Source organism: Carlito syrichta, unplaced genomic scaffold (genome assembly GCF_000164805.1).
Source record: "Carlito syrichta isolate Samal-C Ts95f unplaced genomic scaffold, Tarsius_syrichta-2.0.1 Scaffold304306, whole genome shotgun sequence".
In the NCBI taxonomy this organism is placed as follows: domain Eukaryota; kingdom Metazoa; phylum Chordata; class Mammalia; order Primates; family Tarsiidae; genus Carlito; species Carlito syrichta.
Genome location: NW_007248402.1, coordinates 493,304 through 515,411, shown reverse-complemented (window position 1 = coordinate 515,411; position 22,108 = coordinate 493,304). Strand labels below are relative to the sequence as shown.

At 37.4% G+C, this 22,108-nt stretch overlaps 1 protein-coding gene across 4 annotated transcripts in view; it reads right to left on the bottom strand.

The window, feature by feature from the left end:
* CDK14 (cyclin dependent kinase 14) overlaps positions 1 to 22,108 on the bottom strand; it is a 503,831-nt gene that overhangs the window by 331,191 nt on the left and 150,532 nt on the right. For all 4 annotated transcript variants that reach the window (XM_021713156.1, XM_008059636.2, XM_021713157.1 and 1 more), the window contains one exon: positions 12,612 to 12,706. In XM_021713156.1, the coding sequence (XP_021568831.1) occupies positions 12,612 to 12,706 (95 nt within the window). The remainder of the gene's footprint in view (positions 1 to 12,611; positions 12,707 to 22,108) is intronic.

Below are 22,108 nucleotides of genomic sequence, written 5' to 3'. Positions count from 1 at the left end.
CATTATGTGAATTTTATCTCAATAAAGCTGTTGCATTATGAAAGAGAGAGAGAGAGAGAATATGAAAGGACATGAGATTCCAGATTGAAAAAGTACACCCAATAGAAATAAAGCTGCATCTTGGTTTCTTTTTCACTTCATCATAAAATTTCAGAACACTGGAAATAAAGAGAAACGGTTTTACAGAAACAATGGAAACCAATGACCGAGTGATCCCTTTGAAACTCTAATGGAATTATTTTCAACCAAGAATTCTACATCTAGCCAAAATGTCAATCAAGCATGAGTGCCAAAGGAAGACATTTCAGAAATGCAATGCCTTAACAGCAACCACAACAAAGTCTTCCACACACTCTTTCCTAGGAAGCTTCTTTTTAAAAATCGTATTTCATGTGTCAACAGCAACCACAACAAAGTCTTCCAAACACCCTTTCTCAAGAAGTTACTAGAAATCATGTTCCTCAAAACAAACTACTTCAAGTGAAAGAAAAAAAAGAGTCCCAGCCCAGAGGAAAATCAGGAAGAAATCAGAAATGAAAAATCAGAAACCAATATCGATTCCAGGCAAACCAAAGATTGAACAGAGAAGGAAAAGTAATCACATTATAATACATGTCTTGGTTACAAGATTTATATTGACAAAATAATGTAAAAATAGAATTCAGAATTCTGGTCTAATCCAAACTATCATATAAATATACTGAAAGGACGGGAGGCTGGGACAGTGGCAGGAGAAGGTGGGGTCCATTTGGTATAAAAGTGGAGAAATGAGAAAACAACAAAATTCCCATTTTGCATTGTAGGAATAATAAAAAAGTGACTTAAATAACATAGGTCACTTATTTTAAATAAAAGAAAGTTTTATTAGACATTCAGAGGAAAATCTGAATTAATCAGCTAAAAAAGTAGAAAGGTGAAGGTGAAAACTGCTCTTTTTATAAGAAACCTAGAATTAACTGACTATATGCATATATAACATGCATAAAAATAACAATCACGTCAACAAAAATGAATAACTTAAACCTAGAGTGAATTATTATCCCTTTACCAAAGCATAGAATGCACATTAAACTAAAACATTAGGTGATGCTAACTAAATATACATGAAATGCAAGAAAAAATAATAATAAAGAAATAAATAGAACAAAAGAAGCAGTCAATATAATAATATGCATTTATCAAATTACAGATTCTACAAATTAGTGAAAATTTATAGCCCCCTCGCTTTGTATGATACATAATAATGTATACCATTTCACTTAGGGCTGAATTGGCTAATGATTTTTATCTTCGGTTACTTAATGGCCTACTCAAATTTAATGTGAACATAATTAGAATTATTGATCATCTTCATCCTGATCTTAGTACTTCATCAGATGGCAACTTTTGTTCCTTAGTTGGAGCTATTTCCTAATTTTTCTAAATTGATCATTATTTTCATTCTTATTACATTTCATGTTATCACTCTCCTGCCTCTTCCCATTTCCTGAAATGGAGCACTCAGAAAATTTTCAAAAGCACTGTTTTCTTAATTTAAGACATGGTCATAGTACTTGTAAGAAAAACAATTATTAACACGAGAAATAAACACTTTCTTTCCAAATGAATTCTTTTTATTAACTGTTCATATCTTCCCTATGAGTTTCCTCCCATTAAATGTCAGAATTTACTCGGTGGCTCAGCCTGTAATCCCAGCACTTTGGGAGGCCGAGGCAAGTGGATTGCCTGGGCCTGCAGGTTCGAGACCCACCCAGGCAACTTGGCGAGACCTCGTCTCTACAATAAATCAAGAATTAGCCGGGCGTGGTAGTGCGTGCCTGTAGTTCCAGTTACTTGGAAAGTTGAACTGGAAGGATTGCTGGAGCCCAGCAGGTCGAGGCTGCGGTGGCCGGAAGCATGCCACTGCACTCCAGTCTGGGCGACAGAGTGAAACTCCAACTCAAAAAATAAAATAAAATAAAATAAATGAATGAATGAATGAAAGATTAAATAAATAAATGTATGTATGTCAGAATTTAAATGATTACAGGTATGATGCCTGTAATCCAAGCACTTTGGGAGGCCAAGACAGGAGAATTGCTTGGGTTTAGGAGTTCAAGAACAGTCTAGGCAACATAGCAACACTTTGTCTCAACAACAAAAAAAAAATCACTTTTTTTCAAATTAACCATATATGGTGGCACACACCTGTAGTACCAGCTACTTGAGAGGCTGAGGTGGAAGGATCATCTGAGCCCAGGAAGTCAAGGTTGCAGTGAGCCATAATAATGTCTCAGCACTCCAGCTTGGGTGACAGAATGAGACCCCAATTCAAAAAATGTAAATAAATACACAGCCACAGAAGCATTTATTCTTATAAAAACAGTCTAATAGTAGCATATACTCAGAACTGTGTGTGTTTTTGGATAACCAGGCATTTACCATAGCAACAGTCAGAGATCAAATACACTTCTATTTTAGACCACGTGAAATAAATACAGAGCTATGATTAAGAGTATCTACTAAAGATGGCAACCACATACAATGAAAGTGGACTATAGAGCCCACAAAGTATGATGTAAATAGGGGGCAAATTCCTTAAAATCTCAGCATCCAATAGTTGAAAATGGCTGGGTTCGGTGGCTCAGCCTGTAATCCCAGCACTTTGGGAGGCCAAGGCAAGTGGACTGCCTGAGCCTGCAGGTTTGAAACCCACCCGGGCAATTTGGCGAGATCTTGTCTCTACGATAAATCAAAAAATTAGCCAGGTGTGCTAGTGCACACCTGTAGTGCTGGCTACTTGGAAGGCTGAGGCGGAAGGATCGCCAAAGCCCTGCAGGTCGAGGCTGAGGTAGCTGGGAGCGTGCCACTGCACTCCAGTCTGGGCGACACAGTGAGACTCCAACTTAAAAAAAAATAAAAAGCAAAAAAAAGAAACCATGATTCCTTTCTAGATGAGAAAAAGCCATTAGGGAAAAAGGACAGAAAAGAAAATCATTGACTCTGTCCTACCAATTAGAGAAAATGAGAAGTTCGTGAAAGCATTGATTGCTGAAAGCAAGCTTCTTTTTCACTTTATTCACTTTCTCCTTATGATTCCAAATTTTTATATCTTATGCTTCCTGCATATTCAGTTATTCACAATGTTTGTATCTGTTCACATTTTGTACTGTGTTCTGAATGACAACCCTCACTTTAGAATGCAGAATCAAAGTATTACACTGCAGAATTAGTTCTCCATACATGAAACAAAAGCATGCCTAAAACCCTTTCACAAAAAAAAAAGCCTACACATCAAGTCTAGCTTTCCTATTGTTTTCACTAAAGCCCAACTATGTCCTGGTCCCATGACACATGAAGGTCTCTGACAACAATGTATAACTCAAATGGCTCACAGAAGTAACTAGTCTAAGGTCGCAGTTCTCCAACAGTGCTTCAAGTCTTTAAAAGCAAGGGCTATATATCGTAGTATCTCTAGAAACTAAGGCTACTCCCTGGCATGGAGAAGACAGTCCATACAGGTTGGAGGGAGAAAAAAAATGAACAAACAAATAAATAATTAAGTGAATGACCATGACAAATTGAGTTTCTGTTTTCAAAAATTGTGTCAAATGGGACAAATTTATATAACAATTTCCTCAACTGCAAAACAGAGACACCTTAAACCTACTTCATAGTATCAGATACATAAAATGGCATCTAAATTGTATCATGCAACGCCATGCATGAATGCCATGCAACCTGAATGGAATTAGAGTTTATAATACTGAGTGATCTTTCACAAAAAAAAAAATCTGAGTATCACATGTTCTCACTCATAAGTGGACCCTGAACAACTACCGTAATACTGTAAGAAAAAAATTGACAGTGGCGGGAAACTACGGGGTAGAGGTGGGAATAGGCAGGGAGGTGGGATTAACGGTAGTCAATGTTTGGGGAAGGGGGGCATACCTCATCAACAAGGATACTTGCATAATGAATACTTGTATACCTAACTCTTAACTGTACCCCACAATTTTAAAATAAAAAATATACAATTTTTAAAAAAGAAAAAGAAAAACAACAAACAAATAATTAAGTGAATGACCATGACAAGTTGAGTTTCTGTTTTCAAAAATTGTGTCAAATGAGACAAATTTATATAACAATTTCCTCAACGGCAAAGCAGAGATACCTTAAACTTACTTCATAGTATCAGATACATAAAATGACATCCAGACTCTATCATGCAATGCCATGCATGTAGCACAGGTCAAGAACCCTTCCTACAGTATTTCTGATGTGGATCTATTCACTCTCTACTTGAATACTTTTAGTAATAAGGTGCTCACTACACTTCAAAGCGTTAAATTTAACTTACAGATACCAGAAAATTGAATGTTCTTCTAAGAATTAAGCCAAAACCAGCTTTCCCAAAACTCTCACTATCGGTTTTCTTATCCTGTCTGGAAAAGTACATGTTGCCTTTTTCTCTGCACTCCTGGTATGTCTTTACCTCTCCTGAGTCTTCTCAGCAACTTTGTTGGTACCACTTTGGCATCTTATTGGTTCATTTATGCACACCCTTTGCTTCAGTTCCTGTCAAAACACAACGCCTGTGCCAGTCAGGGTGCTTGCAGGTGCCAAGGACAGTGGAGCTGCCGCTCTCTTGGTCTGGATTTGTGTTAGCTTTTGTTGTAGCCAATCTCAATGTTGGTTCACGCAGAGCCAAACACATGACCAGTCTTTTGTCCATAAACTGATTTGAAGTAAACTTTCCTTCACCCCGTTTTTCTGTATTAGGTTGGGAAGTTTTTTAAAAACCAGACAGACTGCTTTGCTTATACCCATGGCAATTCACCATGTAGGTTAAGCTCATCATTGTATCAGATTCTTTTTTGAGCCTTGATTCCTCCACCACCGTTGTTAACTACAGTTCCTAGAAATGACAAACACACGCACAAATAGGTCGTGCACGTCGTCACCATGTCTTCTTCCAAGTCACAAATATAAAATATCAAATAGAACACGGACAAGGACAATGCCCCCTGGCATAACCTGATAGACTTTTCTCCATGCTGATGTCAATTCACTAATCAATAGGCTTTGGGGAAAGTTGCTTAGCCAGATATAAACTGAAAAAAAAAAAAAAATCTTCTAACAACTAGATTTCATTTCTGTTTTTTGTAACGGTCTCACAAGAGTCCCTGTTAAACATTTGCTGAAATCAAGAGCTAACATCAAGAGAGAGAATGAAGATTATAAGACTCTAATATCTAAGAATCTAGTTTTAAATTTTTACTAATGTTCTATAAGTTTACATGTCTGTAGATTCAGACTTGTTTCCTACCACATTTTAAAAACCACCATCACCTTTGCCCATCTGCATTCTTGATAACTTCTCAAAGATTAAAAACAATGGTGCCATGAATACACTACTTGCAATTCTTTCACTATCTAGATGCAACCAGGACTAGATAATAAATCTAATGGATGTTTATGAGTTTTATTTGGGGGGGAGGGGGATTGCGAAAAGCAGGGAATGAAGGAAAATATGCCCTGTATCTGAATGCACGCTCTATGTTGGGGAAACCTCCTGTTTTTTGAACCTTAATGAAAGACAGAACATACCTGCCATTAGAAAAACCAAAATGCTAGACTCACATTCTCAGGGTCCTGTGCAATCAAAACATGTGACCTCATCTTAGCCCACCTAACAAAACCAATTCTGGCTTAGCATTAGGAGTTAATAACCCAAAGAAGCAATGAGAATGTAGACATCATCAGCAGAGCTAATAACATCCAGTCACTGAGGGCAGCAAGACCAGCAACATAAGAGACAACGTCCAGTTGCAGCACTCCTGGTAGCAGCAGGATACCCAGTAGACAGTTCTATGACATGATTTTTTACTCTGGTTGTGGCCATCCAGCCTCACACTGTTTCTGCCTGTTTTAAAAGGCCTCCCAGCAGGTCTGTCAGCCACACAATATATACACAGAATCCAACTACTTCTCATTTTTTCTGCTGACGCCATCTCTGCAACAGCCTCTTGACTGGTCTCCCTGATTCAGAACTTGTCCAGTTTCAATCTGTTCTTTAGACAGCAGCCAGAGAGGCCCAATTAAAATATAAACCAGATTGAATTCGTATCCTTTAGAGACTTCTCATCTCATTCCGAGTAAAAGTCAAACTCATTAAAGCCAAACTATTCAAGGCCAACATGATCTGGGCACCACCGCGCCTTGAACTTTGTCTCTTCCTACAGTCATCCTTGTAAGATCCCTTTCGGCCTCAGTCCTGCTGTGTCTCACGCAAGGCTTCTGCCTAGGATGCTCTTCCCTCAAAACACATGGGTTGCCCTTAGTCACCTTCCTCAGACTTTCCCTAAACACTTTTCAGCAAGCCTTCCCTGATCATCTCCATCTAAAGTTGCTCATGCATGTGCATGTGCACATATATCTTATTTCATAGAAAAGCAGTAAAATGTTTAATTGCTCAGGGACAGTTTGATCTGAAAACTAGAATGTTGACTGAGAACTACAGTTTTTCCAAGAACAGATGTGGTACAAAATCATGGAAATTACAGCATCCTCCAAAGATTTAATAATCAAAATGCATGAGGCAGAAAGACCAAATAATTAGGTAAATTGTGTATCGGGCTGAAAAGACAGAATGTAAAGTACAGCTTCCAGGCCTATATTAAGTTTACATGTCTCCATATTCTAACCCCACACCTCAGAGCATCACATCAAAAGTCATGAAGATGGCTAACACAGGTAAGTTACATGGTAACATGGAATACCAGCATCTCTAGACACAAAAGACCTGAACCTGAGCTAGTTAAAGTCCTATCTTTATGCTTTTAACATAATTTAGTGATTCTAGTAAACCAGCTTTCAATCCTCTAAGTATTATTTTTCCTCATCAATAAAACACTAAGTAATATTACATGCCCTACCTACCCCCAATGGCCAAGTATGGAATCTAATAGAATAACACCCATGAGAGTGCTTTGCAGAATGAACAGCATATAACAACATCTTAAAAGATTGATGATGTTTGTTGATACTGTTTTGTTTCCATGCAGAATACAAGGCTTTTGTTTTATATAATGTTATGCATTAGTCTGGAATATTTCACTAGCTTACAACATAGTAGGAAAAAAAATTGCTCCTAACAATATCATGATTTGCTTTAAGTTTGTTGCTTTTCTCCTTTTTTTTTTTTTACAGCTTCCTTGAGGTATAACTGACATAAAATGACTGCATATATTTAATATTTGATGAGTTCGTGCATATACATGTGCAAATACATGTGGTAATTATCATTACCACAACTGAGAAAATTAAGGTAATAAACACATCTATCACCTCCACAGGGCTCCTTGTGTCCCTTTCCTTTTATGCTTTTGATGGTAAGAACACCTTACCTAAAATGTACTCTTCCAACACATTTGTAAGCGCACTATATCATATTGTTAAACATAGGCACTGTGGTGACAGTAGGTCTCCAGACTTTGCCTGTCTTGTATAACTGAAACTTTATAACCATTGACCACCCATCCGTTTTCCCCTCCTTCTCATCCATCACCATTCTCTTGTGCTTTCCTACTTATATGTACTTATTAAATATGTAATGAAAAATGATGCTACACATGCCTTGCTCTTATATGATTTAAAATAAAATAGTTATGAGCTTAATGGCAACATATGCTTACATAATCATGTTTACTATTGGTATTCTTATTTCTACATGTAGAATCTGTTTTACATTTTTCAGTATGGTGTTAAATAACATAATGTGGCATTTGTCTTTGGCAAAAAAAATATAAAAGCTAAATCGCTTAACAACTTTCTGCTTAAGTAGAAAAATTTGTTCGCACTTTCGCAACTAAATATATTGTAGAATCACTGATCCAGAGTTATTTTCTACATTTCTCTTCTGGGTCCTAAATCTATGCAGGAAAAAGACAGCTATAATAATATTTGAGGCCATTATAAAACCAGATTCCTTTTCAAGTTATCTGAGCCACTCCTTGATTAAAGATGCTCCTTCACATTTGACAAGTCAAACACACACATCACAGGAGCCCACGTGTTACCTGATGGCCACAAGAGCAAACTAGGAGCACATCTCTTAACATGTCCCCAACCTGCACTGACAAATCATTGTATCTACACACTCTGTCAGCATGCTAAGAATCTAAATTTCAGAACGTTTTAGAAGTTTTTCATATTACTTAAGAGAAAGCCTACACTAACAAATCCTATTATCCACAGAATCACTTTAATAATGATCTCCAAAGTCATTTCCTTGAGGATTCTTTCACACTGCTGAATTTTCATCACATGTTTCATTATTCTGGGCCTCTGAAAACCAAACCTAAAATCTAAAATGGTGTTCATGGGAATAACATAAAGGAGCTAGGCTTAGATTTCTCTTTCAAAGCAATAAACATAAACATATTTGTATGTGCGTACACTACCATAAATAAGAATCCCTCTCTTGGTGAAACTCAAATTACATAGGAACCCCCAAAAGCCCTTGAAAACTTAATTAACTGTGAAATCAAAAGGGAAAATTCAATAGTACCTAATGGATCTTAAATTATTTTACTTTCATATCCAGGGTTTTAATGGGCATAAAACATTGATTTTTTTTCCAATACGTTAATTTACAATGTCCCTTACCTCAAAAAAAGGATACTGTGAATTACATGAAACTTCAAAATCAACATTGCTTAGAAAATAACTTTGATGTTAACAATTCTGAAACACGTCAACACTGTCATTAAGTTTAGCAACTTCAGATTAAATTATTGGATACCAATTTTAGAACTTCCTAACTGACAATGCTCTGTGCCTGTTCGAGTGTGTGTGTTTAAGTAGACCCTAGTGGAATATGAGGGAGACCCCCCAAAAAAGAATTTATTTATTAAAAATTGTGTATTTATTCTTACATGTTTAAATTCCGGTCACATTCAAAGCACTCTCTGTTTGATGCAAAACACCTACTGAGATGGTTTTTTCTACGGCTCAAAACAGTTTGTGAACTCATCAGTGTTGATGCCTTTTAGTGCTTTGGCTAGTTTTTGTTTCACCTCTTCCATATCAGCAAAACATTTCCCTTTGATAAGTTTTTTTCATCCAGGGAAACAAACAAAAAAAAGTTGCTGGGGGTAAGGATGGGTGAATAAGGGTGTGGCATGGGATCATGACGTTTTGGGTCAAAAGTACTGAACACTCAGTGTGGTGTGGGCAGGTGTGCTTGTAAATCACCCATCATGAAATGGGCACACGCATTGAAAGAATCTCCCCAAAAAATTCACCGAAGTCAAGTGTAGCCTCCCACAACAATGGTAGTTGGTACACTGATGTTGATGAGTTCCTGGAATACTCACTTTACAGGGAAGCTGGTACAATAAGGGATCCAATCCATCCTCCAAAAGATAATTCCAGGGATTTTTGCCCCCCACCCTATATGGCGCAATACTGTAACTTATAAGTTTGCTTTATGGAAACTTAAAACATATTTTGTAATTGAAATAAAAGTGAAATGGATAGGTTTTCAAAATTCCACAAAATTTTTTTAAACCATAAAGCGGTTTAATTGTATTAGCATTTAACTGCACTCAGGATCTTAAGTGGAGAGTAAAGGAGGTTACAGAAAAAGGAGAATTTCCTTTGGCTCTTCTGGCCACAAGTTCAGCCTAAGTAAAACAGTAAAAATAAAAGGGAAGCCGGGCTCGGTGGCTCAGCCTGTAAATCCCGCGCCTTTGGGAGGCTGAGGTGAGTGGATTGCCTGAGCCCGCGGGTTCGAGACCCGCCTGGGCAACGAGACCTCATCTCTACAATAAATCAAAAAATCAGCCGGGCGTGGTAGCGCATGCCTGTAATTCCGGCTACTCGGAAGGCTGGGGCCGAAGGATCGCTGGAGCCCAGCAGGTCGAGGCTGTGGTGGCCGGGAGCGGCCACTGCACTCCAGTCTGGGCGACCGTGTGAGACTCCATCTCAAAAAAATTAATAAATAAATAAATAAAATAAAAGGGAGGTAGAACAGTCCAATTAGGATTCAGAGTAAGATGGGGTTGGGTCAAGACCTTGGAAAAGCCACTTTATCTCCCTATTCTTTAGGTTTCTCCTTTGTAAAGTGATGATATTTACAGTTCCTCAAGGCTGTTGAGAACACCAAAAGGGACCACGGATATAAAGCTCTCAGCACAATGCCCAGCATAAAACTCCATACTTTTTAGTGACAATACAGCTGGGTTTCACTACTGTGGAACAACTTGTCTTAAAACATTCTCTCACCACTGCCTTTTTTTTTTTTTTTGCAGCCCTCACTTATTCATTTCAAGCCCATAGTGTCCTCCTGTTTTCTACCCTATGCCTGTCACTAAGACCTGCTCTCATGCCCAAGGCATTTCATGTTTCAATATCACTACTGCCTTTCCACTGCTATGAAACATGCAGGAAAAAAAAGTACAGTTTATTTCTGCTATATACTGTGAGGAAAGCAAAGTGATTAAACTAATTCATGAAAGTATGGAAGTACCTTAATTCTTCTTGAGGTATTACCATAGTTACAAAAAAACAAGTGATTGAAAAGCAATGTTAAAAAAAAAAAAAACTTGAGGCAATACTCAGGAAAGTTATTTTTGTATTGGGCAATTGCTATAGGCAGGCTAATCCTTCAGAAATGTCTACACACTATCCATCCTAACTGGGAAGACTCTTCTAAGAAATGTGTATACCCGGAAGTTGTTTTTTTCACCATACACCGATTTCAGAAATTTACTGAAACGTCTTTTACTTAAAATGAACAAAATGAAAAAAAACTTTAACTTCAGGTGTGGTAGCAAAAACTGTTTTACCTGAGACAGGAAAAATGAGAATAGAAAAAGAAAGGTGGAAAGGAGAAAGGCAAAGCAGTGGGAATTAAGGCAATAAAGATAGAGAGGACAGAAGAAGCAGCCAGTTGGAAGGTGTGAAGACCCAGGCTCCCTCACTGTATAAAAGGAAAGAGAGCCATCGGCATAGCTAACTCCATAGAGAAGTTATATGTAATTCAAAGGACCTGGGATACCGCACAAGAGTCAGGACACTGGAAAATGTTACTTGCATCAAGAAAAGTGATTATGTGTAAAGTCATTCTTAATCAGCAAATTATTGCAGGACAGTGAATGTCTTTCCTTTTATTTGGAAATGTCACAAAATATCAAATCATCAGATGACATTTGAACCAATGTGTACATTTTTAGCTTCACAAATAGATTTCATTAATTTTTAAGATATGAAGGACATATTTTCAATTATTTTTATTAGTTTATCATTGTTACCGATTTTGGTGCACAGTTACTTTTCTTCCTTTTATTTTATTTATCCAGTTTGAGGGAGGGAATAAGTACATTTTTTAAGTCTCTTTTCTACAAAACATTACAAAAGTTTGTGAAGTATAGCAAGGAAAATCTAGGCTTAACTGAAATATGTAAGCTGCACAACCCTGAAAATATGAATCAAAAGTTCCAAGTCTAAATCAACTGAATACATTACTGACTCCAAAATCATGGATTAAACAAAAGAAATTATGCTTGCATTGATGTGTGAATCTGCACCCTTTCTTGGTACCATGTAATAGATGCAACTGCTCAGCTCTAGCAGTCCTTGTAGCCGAATTACCATATTATTCAAATGTATCTATCATTTATATGTAAATAGACAAGATGAATGGCTTCTTCATAAGACAACAGTTTCCAAATGGCAAACAGACACAGGCAAACATAAGCAAGATAAAAATGCTACAAATATTCATTCTTTTATATTTTTAAGGGGAAATGGAAACTACCTCAAATTTTTTAAAAAAGTAGTATGGTAATTACAAAATGGGATCTTAATACACTCACAATACCAACAGCTATTCTTCTCAATAAAAGTCTGCACGAATGTCATTTGTATCTTATAAATTACATGTTCTAAGATCCATCAGTGAGAATTGCAATGCTAATTATCATAGTTACGTTTCATGATTCTAGTTAACTGTTGAAGTGATGCTACATAAATACCATATGTTTTTCTAAGGGAAATGGAGAAAGATTAATTATGAGTTCAAGTCCAAGTCTTCTATCAATAATACCCTCAACACAGTAAGATCATTACATTGTGTGCTATGCAGATTGGAATTTTAATTAATAGCTGACACACCAACTGAGGGGAAAACTTTGAAGTCTAAATTGTAAGTACCAGACCTTCTTCCACAAACACAAAAAAAGCATCTTAATAAGGATGCTTGAACAAACCAAGTTACAAGTCCAAAGAAAAAACATTTTTATAGTCTATGAAATTCTTCTGAAAGGGATCACCATCATGCTGTTTAATGCCAGGTGATAAACCTAAAAATTACAGTGTACCTTAGTAACAGATAGGTTATAAATAGATATGCTATCTGATCAAAATTCAACTTAGCATTTTTCTGGGTTTTTATCAAGAAACACATTATTCAAAAATCTCATATATGGCCACTATATTATACAAACATTACAACTTTCACACATTCAAATAAAATACTGAAGAACAGGAAACAAAGCCCTATGATAACACTCAAGAATTTCATTCATATTTTAAAAGTCTGAATTCAAAAGTCTTATTTTACTTACCACATATTCAAACACAAGTGTCAGTGTCTCCTTGGTATGAATGATGTCATGAAGTAACACTATGTTAGCATGTTTTAGTCCTTTTAACAGAGAAGCTGTAAAATAAATTGAACAGAGAGACAATTTATAACAGATTACAATAAACTAATATGTACCATTATCACTATGGCACACTGTCAGATGAGCGATATCTATTTTCCCAAGTTCCATTTTCCAGTTTTACTTTGTTTCAGAGATGGGTTCTCACCGTGTTACACAAGCTGCACTCAAACTCCTGGGCTCGAATGATCCTTGTGCCTCGGTTTCCTAAGTAGCTGAGACTACAGGTGCGCAACACAGTGCCTAGCCAGAAAAATAAAGTCTGCACTTAAATAAAACTCTCCTCAATTATTTCATCTGTCATCTGTTATTAATCTCTAATTAGGTTCCATTATGGTGAGAAAACATGAGTGGTATAATTTCAATGCTTTAAAATTTTTAAGGTTTATTCTATTACCCAGAATATGGTTTATCTTGGTATATGTTCCATATGTATAGATATGTTTTCTGCTGATGTTGGGTGGGATAGTCTGTCAATTTGATCTTATTATTTGATTGTATCATTGAATTCTATATTCTTACAGATTTTCTGAATAGTGGGTCTATCAATTGCTGAGAGAGGGGTGTTGACATCCCTAACCACAATTGAGGGTTTATCAGTTTCTCACTTGATTTTTGCCTGTTTTTTGCTTTTTGTACTTTGAAGCTCAGTTGCTTACTGTGTACACATTTAGGATTGCTGTATCATCTTTATGAACTGATCGTTTTATCAATATATAATATCCCTCCTCTTTGTCCCTGGTAATTTTATTTGTTCTGAAGTCATCTTTGTATAGTCAATCACCTTTCTTTTGATTCAAGATAAGGTGTATCTTTTTACATTTTTTTTTTTTAATCTTACCGATATCACTATAATTGAAGTGAGTTTCTTATAGACTGCATATAATTTGGTCAGGGTATTTTGCCAATTTCTGACTTTTCATTGATGTGCTTGGGCCATTTGCATTTAATGTAAATGTTAATATGTTGGGTTACCTGTCATTTGAATCTCTTTTTCCTTTAGGTATCTTGCAATTTTGCTCTCATTTCTGATTTGATTCTGTCTTTTCTTCTATATTTCCCCAAAATTCAATTAATTCTCATTTCATTTTGTCTTTTGTCCATTTATCTTTGCAGCTTTTGTATTTCTAATTCAAGGTAGGATTTTTGTTTGTTTGTTTCATACACCCAGAAACCTAATCGAGAATATTTAATTCATAGTTCAGTGTTGTGCAGTTTTCTTTAATTTGATAGCTGATTTTTTCAAGCGTTTATATCAGTTAAAATGCACTAATTCCTATTTCCTAATTTTGAGGAAGAGGTTTTTGTTTGTTTTAAATAGATATAGGCTACTTTGTTCTATTCTTATTCATTCAGTGGACTGGGTTCCTAGTCCAAAAGTCATGTTTACTTCTGTCAGTTTTTCCCTCTTCTATGTAGTTTTTATAGTTGGTGCTGGTAGGAGAAAGGGGGCGAGTTTGCAGGGCCTTATTTCTTTTTCATTTCTACAGCATCCTTAACTGCCTTCCATCTTTACTTTCACTATCCTGCCTTACAGAGTAATACCTTTTCTCTACTCAGCTGAATCTCCCACAGAAGCAATGCTACCAAGGGCCACGGGTTCCTATCCCATTCACATTCAGCCTTCTTTCCTGTCATCAGTGTTGTCAACTACATGGAGTCCCCGCTTTCTCTTTCTGGAGTGATTATGTCTCTGCTTTGACTAAGACCTCCACAGCCCTGTTCTCGTTTTCTTAAGCCTCTATTAAGTTTCCTCTCTAATCACAGGTTTGTGGCTATCTCCTAATGCTCTCGAACGTGTGAACCGTATGTGCTTTCACTTGCTCCACATGTTCGACATTTGGAGGGGTGTGAGTGAGAGGATTCAAGCTCAGGCAGGCACCATTCATTGTCCTCCAAACCCCTTTTCCCAAAGGAATAGGAATTTTTTTTTTCCCTTGATGCACCTAGATCAAGACCTGATACACAGAAAGGACTCAACAAATTTACTGAATGTCATTTATCTGGGGAGCCCAGGGGTTGAGGAGCTATTCCTTGAGTGAGAAGCACCTTTGGCCACCTCACAGCTCTTCCTCAAGATTGACCTATCTTCCTTTTACCCTGAGAACAGCACCAGCCACAAATCTAAGGCCAATGCTACTCAGTTTCAACGCAGAGCCCCCTGGATATCTCTCCTGGAAGAAACCCAGAGAAGACCAGCTACTAACATGAACGGTTCAAGACCTAGGCGGAACAGCTTGTTCTGCCTCTTAAATGGCATTCTTCCCACTTTCGAGCCTATTTTCTTTTGATTAAAAGAAGGAAGGCACACCCTACCCTTCCATGGTCAGATTATCTGCAACACTGCTTATCTCAGTAAAAACAAATTGAGATTCAGATTTCACTTTTTATAAATAATGCCACAAAGGATATAACTGAGCATTTAGTTTTCCTCCATCTTTTGGATTATCTCCCTATAAAGAACTATGAAAAACAGAAGTACAAAGAATTGAAAGTGGCGGGAAACTTCGGGGAGGGGGGTGAGGGGCGGGGAGGTGGAAGTGACAGTAGTCGATATCTGCCTGGGGAAGGCGGGGGTACACCTCATTGATAAGGGTACTTGCATGGTGAATATTTGTATACCTAGCCCTGAATTGTACCCCACAATTTTAAATAAAAAATAAAAGGGGGAAAAAAAGAAAGAAAGAAAAACAGAAATACAGGGTAAAAAAGACATGAACATATTTACAAGGCATTACTTATTAAATCGGGGCAGCGAATTGAGTCTTACATTTTTCTAATTCACATGAGAATAAAAACTGGGTGAGATGGGGAAAATATGTAAAAAATATTGTACAGTGCAAGTAACACACTCTATCAAACAGCTGAAACTCCTGTTAAATTAATATATGGGCACTGTATATACTCATATGTACAAGTACTAATTTAAGGATAAATTCTTCTTCATATCTCAGTGAGAACGAAAATAATCAGGATTATTTCCCCCTTCAGAAATGACCAAATCAGAATACTCAAAAAACAGAAATTTCCTCTATCATGATTTTAGAAACTCTATGTCTTCAATTTTTTTTTTTGCTTAAAAATATATACGAACTGAAGGAGTAAGAAAAAGAATACTTTAGGCCAGAAATGGTGGTTCATGCCTGAAATCCTAGCACTTTGGGAGGCTGAGGCGAGAGGACTGTCTGATCCCAGTAGTCCAAGGACAGTGTGGGGAACATGGTAAGATCTCATCTATACAACAAATCAAAAAAGTAGCTGAGCGTGGTGGTATATGCCTGTAATCCCAGCTACTTGGAAGGCTGAAGCAGAAGGATGACCTAAGTTCAGCACGTCAAGACTATGGTAGCTGTGCTCATGCCACATCATTCCACCCTGGGCAACAGAGTGAGGCTCCAACTCAAAAAAAAAAAAAAAAACTTGTAATAATTCATTTATTCATCAAAATTTATTCATCAAACATTTATTCAGAAACTAGTTGCAGGCACTGGTGGCCCTGAACAGACCTTCATACCTTGAAAACTATTCAACAATATTACAAGAACACATCTTTGAAGAGAGATTTACAACACCAAGAGTGAATCCTAATGTAAACTATGAATGTGGGGAGATAATAATATGTCAATATCTAAGTTCATCAATTGCAACAAATGTACCACTCTGGTGGGGGATACTGATAGCAGGGAAGCTGTGCATGTGTAAGGGGTGGGGGATATATGAAAATTCTGTATTTTCCATTCAATGTTAGGGCTAAAACTTCCCTAAAAGGTAAAGCTATTTAAAAAAATAATAAAAATTAAGACATTTACCTATGTTTTAACATAGTTAAAGAAAAAGTAAATCGCAATTTTCTAACATTTTACTCGAACAAAATGGTAACTTAGATATGCAATCACCATGCAAAAGAGGCTGCACTGCACAGTCCCAGAGAAAGCAAAGGTAAAGCGTGTAGACTGAGTTCAGGTATAAACTCAAAGAACATGAGCTCTCAGTATTAGAGTTATTGTTACTGCTGTAATTGCCATTGTCTTTCTCAAGCAAAGCTGTTTCAGAACAATGTACTATATATATTCTTAATCCCAAGACAAACTTTTATAAATACACAGTCTCAAAAGGTGATTGAAACTGACAATTGATTGGTGTGGCTGGTTCTAGCAACAGAAGACAATAAGGATTGCGTTGCCTCTGAAACTAAATTAGGGTCATCGACATATATTCATTCCAAAGCCAGAGAAGTATAAACTGACTATTGTGGGAAGTCCTCATCTTTCACCCCACATGACTGCCATAAGCACCTTACTGTAAAAAATCTACAAATGCATTTCACCTGAGCTTTATAAACTAGCCCTCAAGTGAGAAAATAATTACAATCACACAATCAAAGGACAGTATGCGAACTTTTAAGAAACAATTGCTACAGACTTACCATAGGGATTAGCGTTATTTTAATAATTTACGATTTTTCTTCTTTTAATTATTCAACTAGCCCATCAGCCTTAAAAAATTAAAACTTTATTTAGATTTCAGATATTAATCTGGGGAAGGGCTTCAGATTTGCTCATTTTTTTGAGTTGGAGTCTCACTCCGTTGCCCAGGTTGGAGTGCAGTGGCACACTCACGGCCACCCCAGCATTGACCCGCTGGGCTCTGGCGATCCTTCTGCCTCAGTCTTCCAAGTAGCTGGAACTACAGGCACACGCTACCATGCCCAGCTAATTTTTTAATTTTTATTGTAGAGACAAGGTCTCGCCAAGTTCCTATGAATCTGCTGGCTCAGGCAATCCACTCTCCTCAACCTCCCAAAATGCTGGGATTACAGGCTGAGCCACCAAACCTGGCCTGATTTGCTCATTTTTAAAAGCATACTCGATTCAGCACTAGTCTTCTGAAGTGGCCTCATTCTCAGAGATCATTATTTCAAACCACATCAGGGTAATTTAAAAGGCTGGCAAGATATGGTACTTAATACCTATCTTATTCAGGAACTTTCACAAATAAAATGAATTAAGGACCTAGTGAATATCATGTTGTAAGAATGGAACATGGCTTTGTGAGGCAAGTTTAGAAACGCATTATGTGACATTATTTGCAATCTTGTCCGATTTCATTTTTCAAGTTATTGCCTCAAGTTGTCAGATTCAGTGATGATTCAGCCTTATTGGCAACAACTCCATAAAGGTACTGAAGCTTCTACTTCAGTAAGAATCCTCTTACCTGAGGATACCTTGTTATAGGATTTTTTTTCCTTCCCCCCCATTACTGCCTTTCTTCTGTCTCTGTTTACAGCAAAATTGTTTCTCATTTCTCAAAGTAATATCTTCACACTCATCATTTCCCACAGCATTTTTCCTACAATTTCAGTAAAATCAAATTCCTGTCAACATTCATCTTGGGGAATTTTTTTTTCCCCCTGACAGTGACCAACAGTATAGAAAAGTCATGTCCTTTTTTTACCCACTTCTACATGAAGTCTCAAAGTCTCCACATTTTATTCTAATAAGTCTGAATTGTTACAGATTTTAGATTCCAGAATATATTTATATAAGCATTTAAAACACACCATCGGTTAAATAAGAACCAGCAACTGAATTTGAAAGCAAGTCCTCTTTCTTTTAAGATTAGCATAATAAATTCATACTAGGAAAAGAACAGAGTCGCTAATTTCCAAACTAATGGCAGGAAAATGGCATTAATGGACAGAAAACAGTCTACAATATCTACCAACATGGTGGTAGGTGACAGACATGACTAACTTTGAGGCTGCCAAAGGCAGCAGCCATTGGTCCCAGGACGGTGCCAGATACTGTAGTTCCTGCTGCTAGTGGGGCTTCTGGCAGCCAAGTCAGTCCAGTGATTAGCACCTACAAGTTCTAGAGCGTGTCTCCCTCGTCAAGACAAACACTGTCAAAATAATACTCCATGGAATCCAAAGAACATCATAAATACACCACATGTTATTTTCTCGTCGTTTACATACAGAAATCCTGTAACATCAGCGTCAGTAATTCCATCGCGCTTGGTCTCTTCACAAATTTTAGATAAACATATGGCAACATTTTAAATGCATTTCACCAGTGAGGTTTGAAAAGGTACGATTGTACATGATGCAAAAGATTTGTAATTAGAGTTGAGGGTGAAAATTGTAACATTAGTTTTAGGGCTGTAATGTCAAAACAATACAAAAACAGAAAAACACTCTTGCTCATAAAGGTTTAATAAATGTGCCTCTGACAAAGTCCCAGGAGAAGAAAGGGATGCAGGGAGTCTTCCCTTGGGTTGGGCTGCAGGATTCAGATTCATACTAATCAGACACATACAAGTTTTTGTCTACCACTTTGAGAATAAACACCTTGTGTTTTCACTCTGATTTGGAAAAGACGAATTTCATCTAAACTCCAACCCCACCATGATTAAAATAAATTTTGAGTTAGTATAGAAAATCAGAGTAAACTTATTTTATCAGGTTCCCACTGTAGTGATTTTTCAAATGGCAAGAAAGAAAAGGGAAAAAAACTTCTTTAACATTTGACATGATTTTTCAGGTTATTATTTGACACCCTACTAGGAAAAAAAGAGATGACAAACATACATAGCCCATCCTATCTCACTTCTTCTTTAACCTCTGAAAAGAAATAGTGCATTCACATTTTCCTTTCATCTTTTTTATGTGTTCTTATTGAGTGGGGGTGAGATAGAGGGGTTCCTGCCTAATCTATCCAGAAGACGAGAATCACTGCCCATTAAAACTCAAGAAGCCAACCACAACCGACAGATTTTTCTTCAAGCCCATAGCTAAATAGCTCTTAGAATGCTGAAATTCACTGTTTACTAGACATAATAAAACTACTTTCAACTGAGAAATTCTATCTCACCTACTTGGTAGTATATTATAAATATTTTCAGGCTAAAGTATTCTGAGAGGAGAAATCTGAAGGAATTTTTTAAATACATGCATAGAAAAGACAGGAGAGGTGATTTAACTGTGTCTGTGTTGAGAGCACAGTCTAGATAGAGAAAGAACATGAATACCCTGAGGACTGACACGCAACTCCAGGTTAGTGTGTTCATGCTCTATCAGGCATGCTGCCTACTTGACCTACATATTGGGAGAGGAACTATAAATGCTGTGATTCTACTCAGTCTAAACCTTCCTAAAGATATTTATTATGAGGGCCAACAATTAAGGATGGTTCACATCCTAGAAAAAGTACTACGTGCCTCATTGCTGACTATCACTACAGACACCTTCAAAGTACTCTTCTTGGGAAGTTACGCACAGATGCCAGTGCCTAATCCAACTGTCAAAGCAATCTGGGAACTCTTTTCCTGGAATGGCCAGCTCAATAATGAGCTGTCATCATTATTTGTTGAGATCTGACCAGTTTGTGAACTTGCCACTGTGCGCTTTATACCGACAGCACTGTACACATAACCATATTTGAACACCCTCCCACTCACCTGATTTGGCCCCCAATGACTTTTTTCTTTACCCAACGATAGATAAAGGGTAATATGATGACAGCTCTGATCGCCATTCCAGAAAAAGAGTTCCAAAATTGCTTTGACAGCCGACTAGGCACTGGCATCAGTGCATAACTTCCTGAGGGGAGCACTTCAAAGGTGACTGTAGTGAAATTCAGCAATAAGGCATATGGCACTTTCTCTAAGATGAGTTTGCAAACTTAATTGTCAGATCTCATATGATACACCTTCCACACATGGAACCATAAACTAATAGATGAAAAACTAAAAAAATCAGATGAAAAATGGGATTGTATATTTGACCCCATATTTCCTTTTTACACTTCTTGCAAACACACATACAAATAATTAATCTGGGTTGGGGGAAAGAGGCCATAGCTAACCCACAGCAATAAAATAAATGTGGTGCCATATAATCTTAATCTAGCTACAATCACATTCAGTATTTAGAGACATATCTTTTCTTCACCAGACATCATCCAAATGTGGAACTTTAAATATAGAACATAAACCGTTTCAATCCGTCAAAACTCTACTGTTTTTACTTGCTTAGAGTTCTTTTCTATTCGGGATGGGCACAAACTCAATCACCTGCATGGTCCTCTGTTCTGCCTTGCTCTTCCTTCGTCCTTCATGCAGTGCTGGGAACTGCAGCCTCTACTGTTCCCCCTCACCATCGATACCATCAACCCACCACTCGGCTACTGGCAAGAGCAGCAGCTGGGGGCTATTTCCACATTGCAACCGTGTGTGTCCACATTGACTGCTACGAAATCACGTCAAAGAACAAATTCTTCCAGTCATGCAGCTCAATCACACGAAACCGCCAATAGGTGACATTTCTGACCTACGAACAGAGCAACTTTGCAGGGTTCAACCTAATAGAGTCTACCCCTGACTCAAAAGCAAATTTAACTCTCTCACAGCTGCACTGTCACTGTTACCGCTATTAATAGTCAAACCAGTTAATCTGCCACCAAAAGGCAACAACTGACTATATTAAAAAGAAGTTAGGAAAAATCAAAAATCATGGCGACAGCTGAAAGGAGTATAAAAACAACTGAATTCTCTACATGTACTTTTCTGCATCATTTGAATTGGTTATGATGCAGATATATATAATAATATTTATAATAAAAGGGGAATATTTGGAAAAGTTCTTTATTACAAGTGGATTTGCCAAAGGGAACTGAAACAATACTATAAAATTAAAAGCCCCCAGTTAAAACTACACAGTTAATATGCAACTACAGTACAACTAAAATAATGAAATATTGTAACTACAGTGACATTCTTCACGACTAAACCCTCCTAACTATCGGTGAAAATGCTTACATTATAAGGGCCTCTTTTCCTATCCTGGTATACTGCAGACCCCATATCAGCCTGCAATTTGCTCTCAGACCATGTGTTAATCCAAAATGTCAAAACAGTTTTTTGTCTAAATAGTTACTTTCCTGAATTAAAACTAATTTATTCAGTGCAAAACATTCTCAATCTTACTGTCGCCACTCGCTGCCAGCTCAGCCTGAAAATGACCCATTTACCACTGGAAAGACCTATACAAATGTAGGGGCTGCAGAAATCCTAAACATGGGGATCTTCTCAAAATGCAAACACCTAGTTAACAACTCCTGCAGAAATAAAACTTGCTTAGTAACAAGAGTGGGAATGGTGGTAGTTATGCTTCAGCACTGTCCTCAGGCAGAAAATAGACCAAATATTTAGGGACTGAGGGTTTCTGAAAGAGCTGATAACAGAAGAGTTGTTTTCCATCTGGTCATAAAAACTAGGTTTAAAAGCTGTTAGGCGGGCTCGGTGGCTCAGCCTGTAATCCCGTGCCTGTGGGAGGCTGAGGTGAGTGGATTGCCTGAGCCCACAGGTTCGAGACCCGCCTGGGCAGCGAGACCTCATCT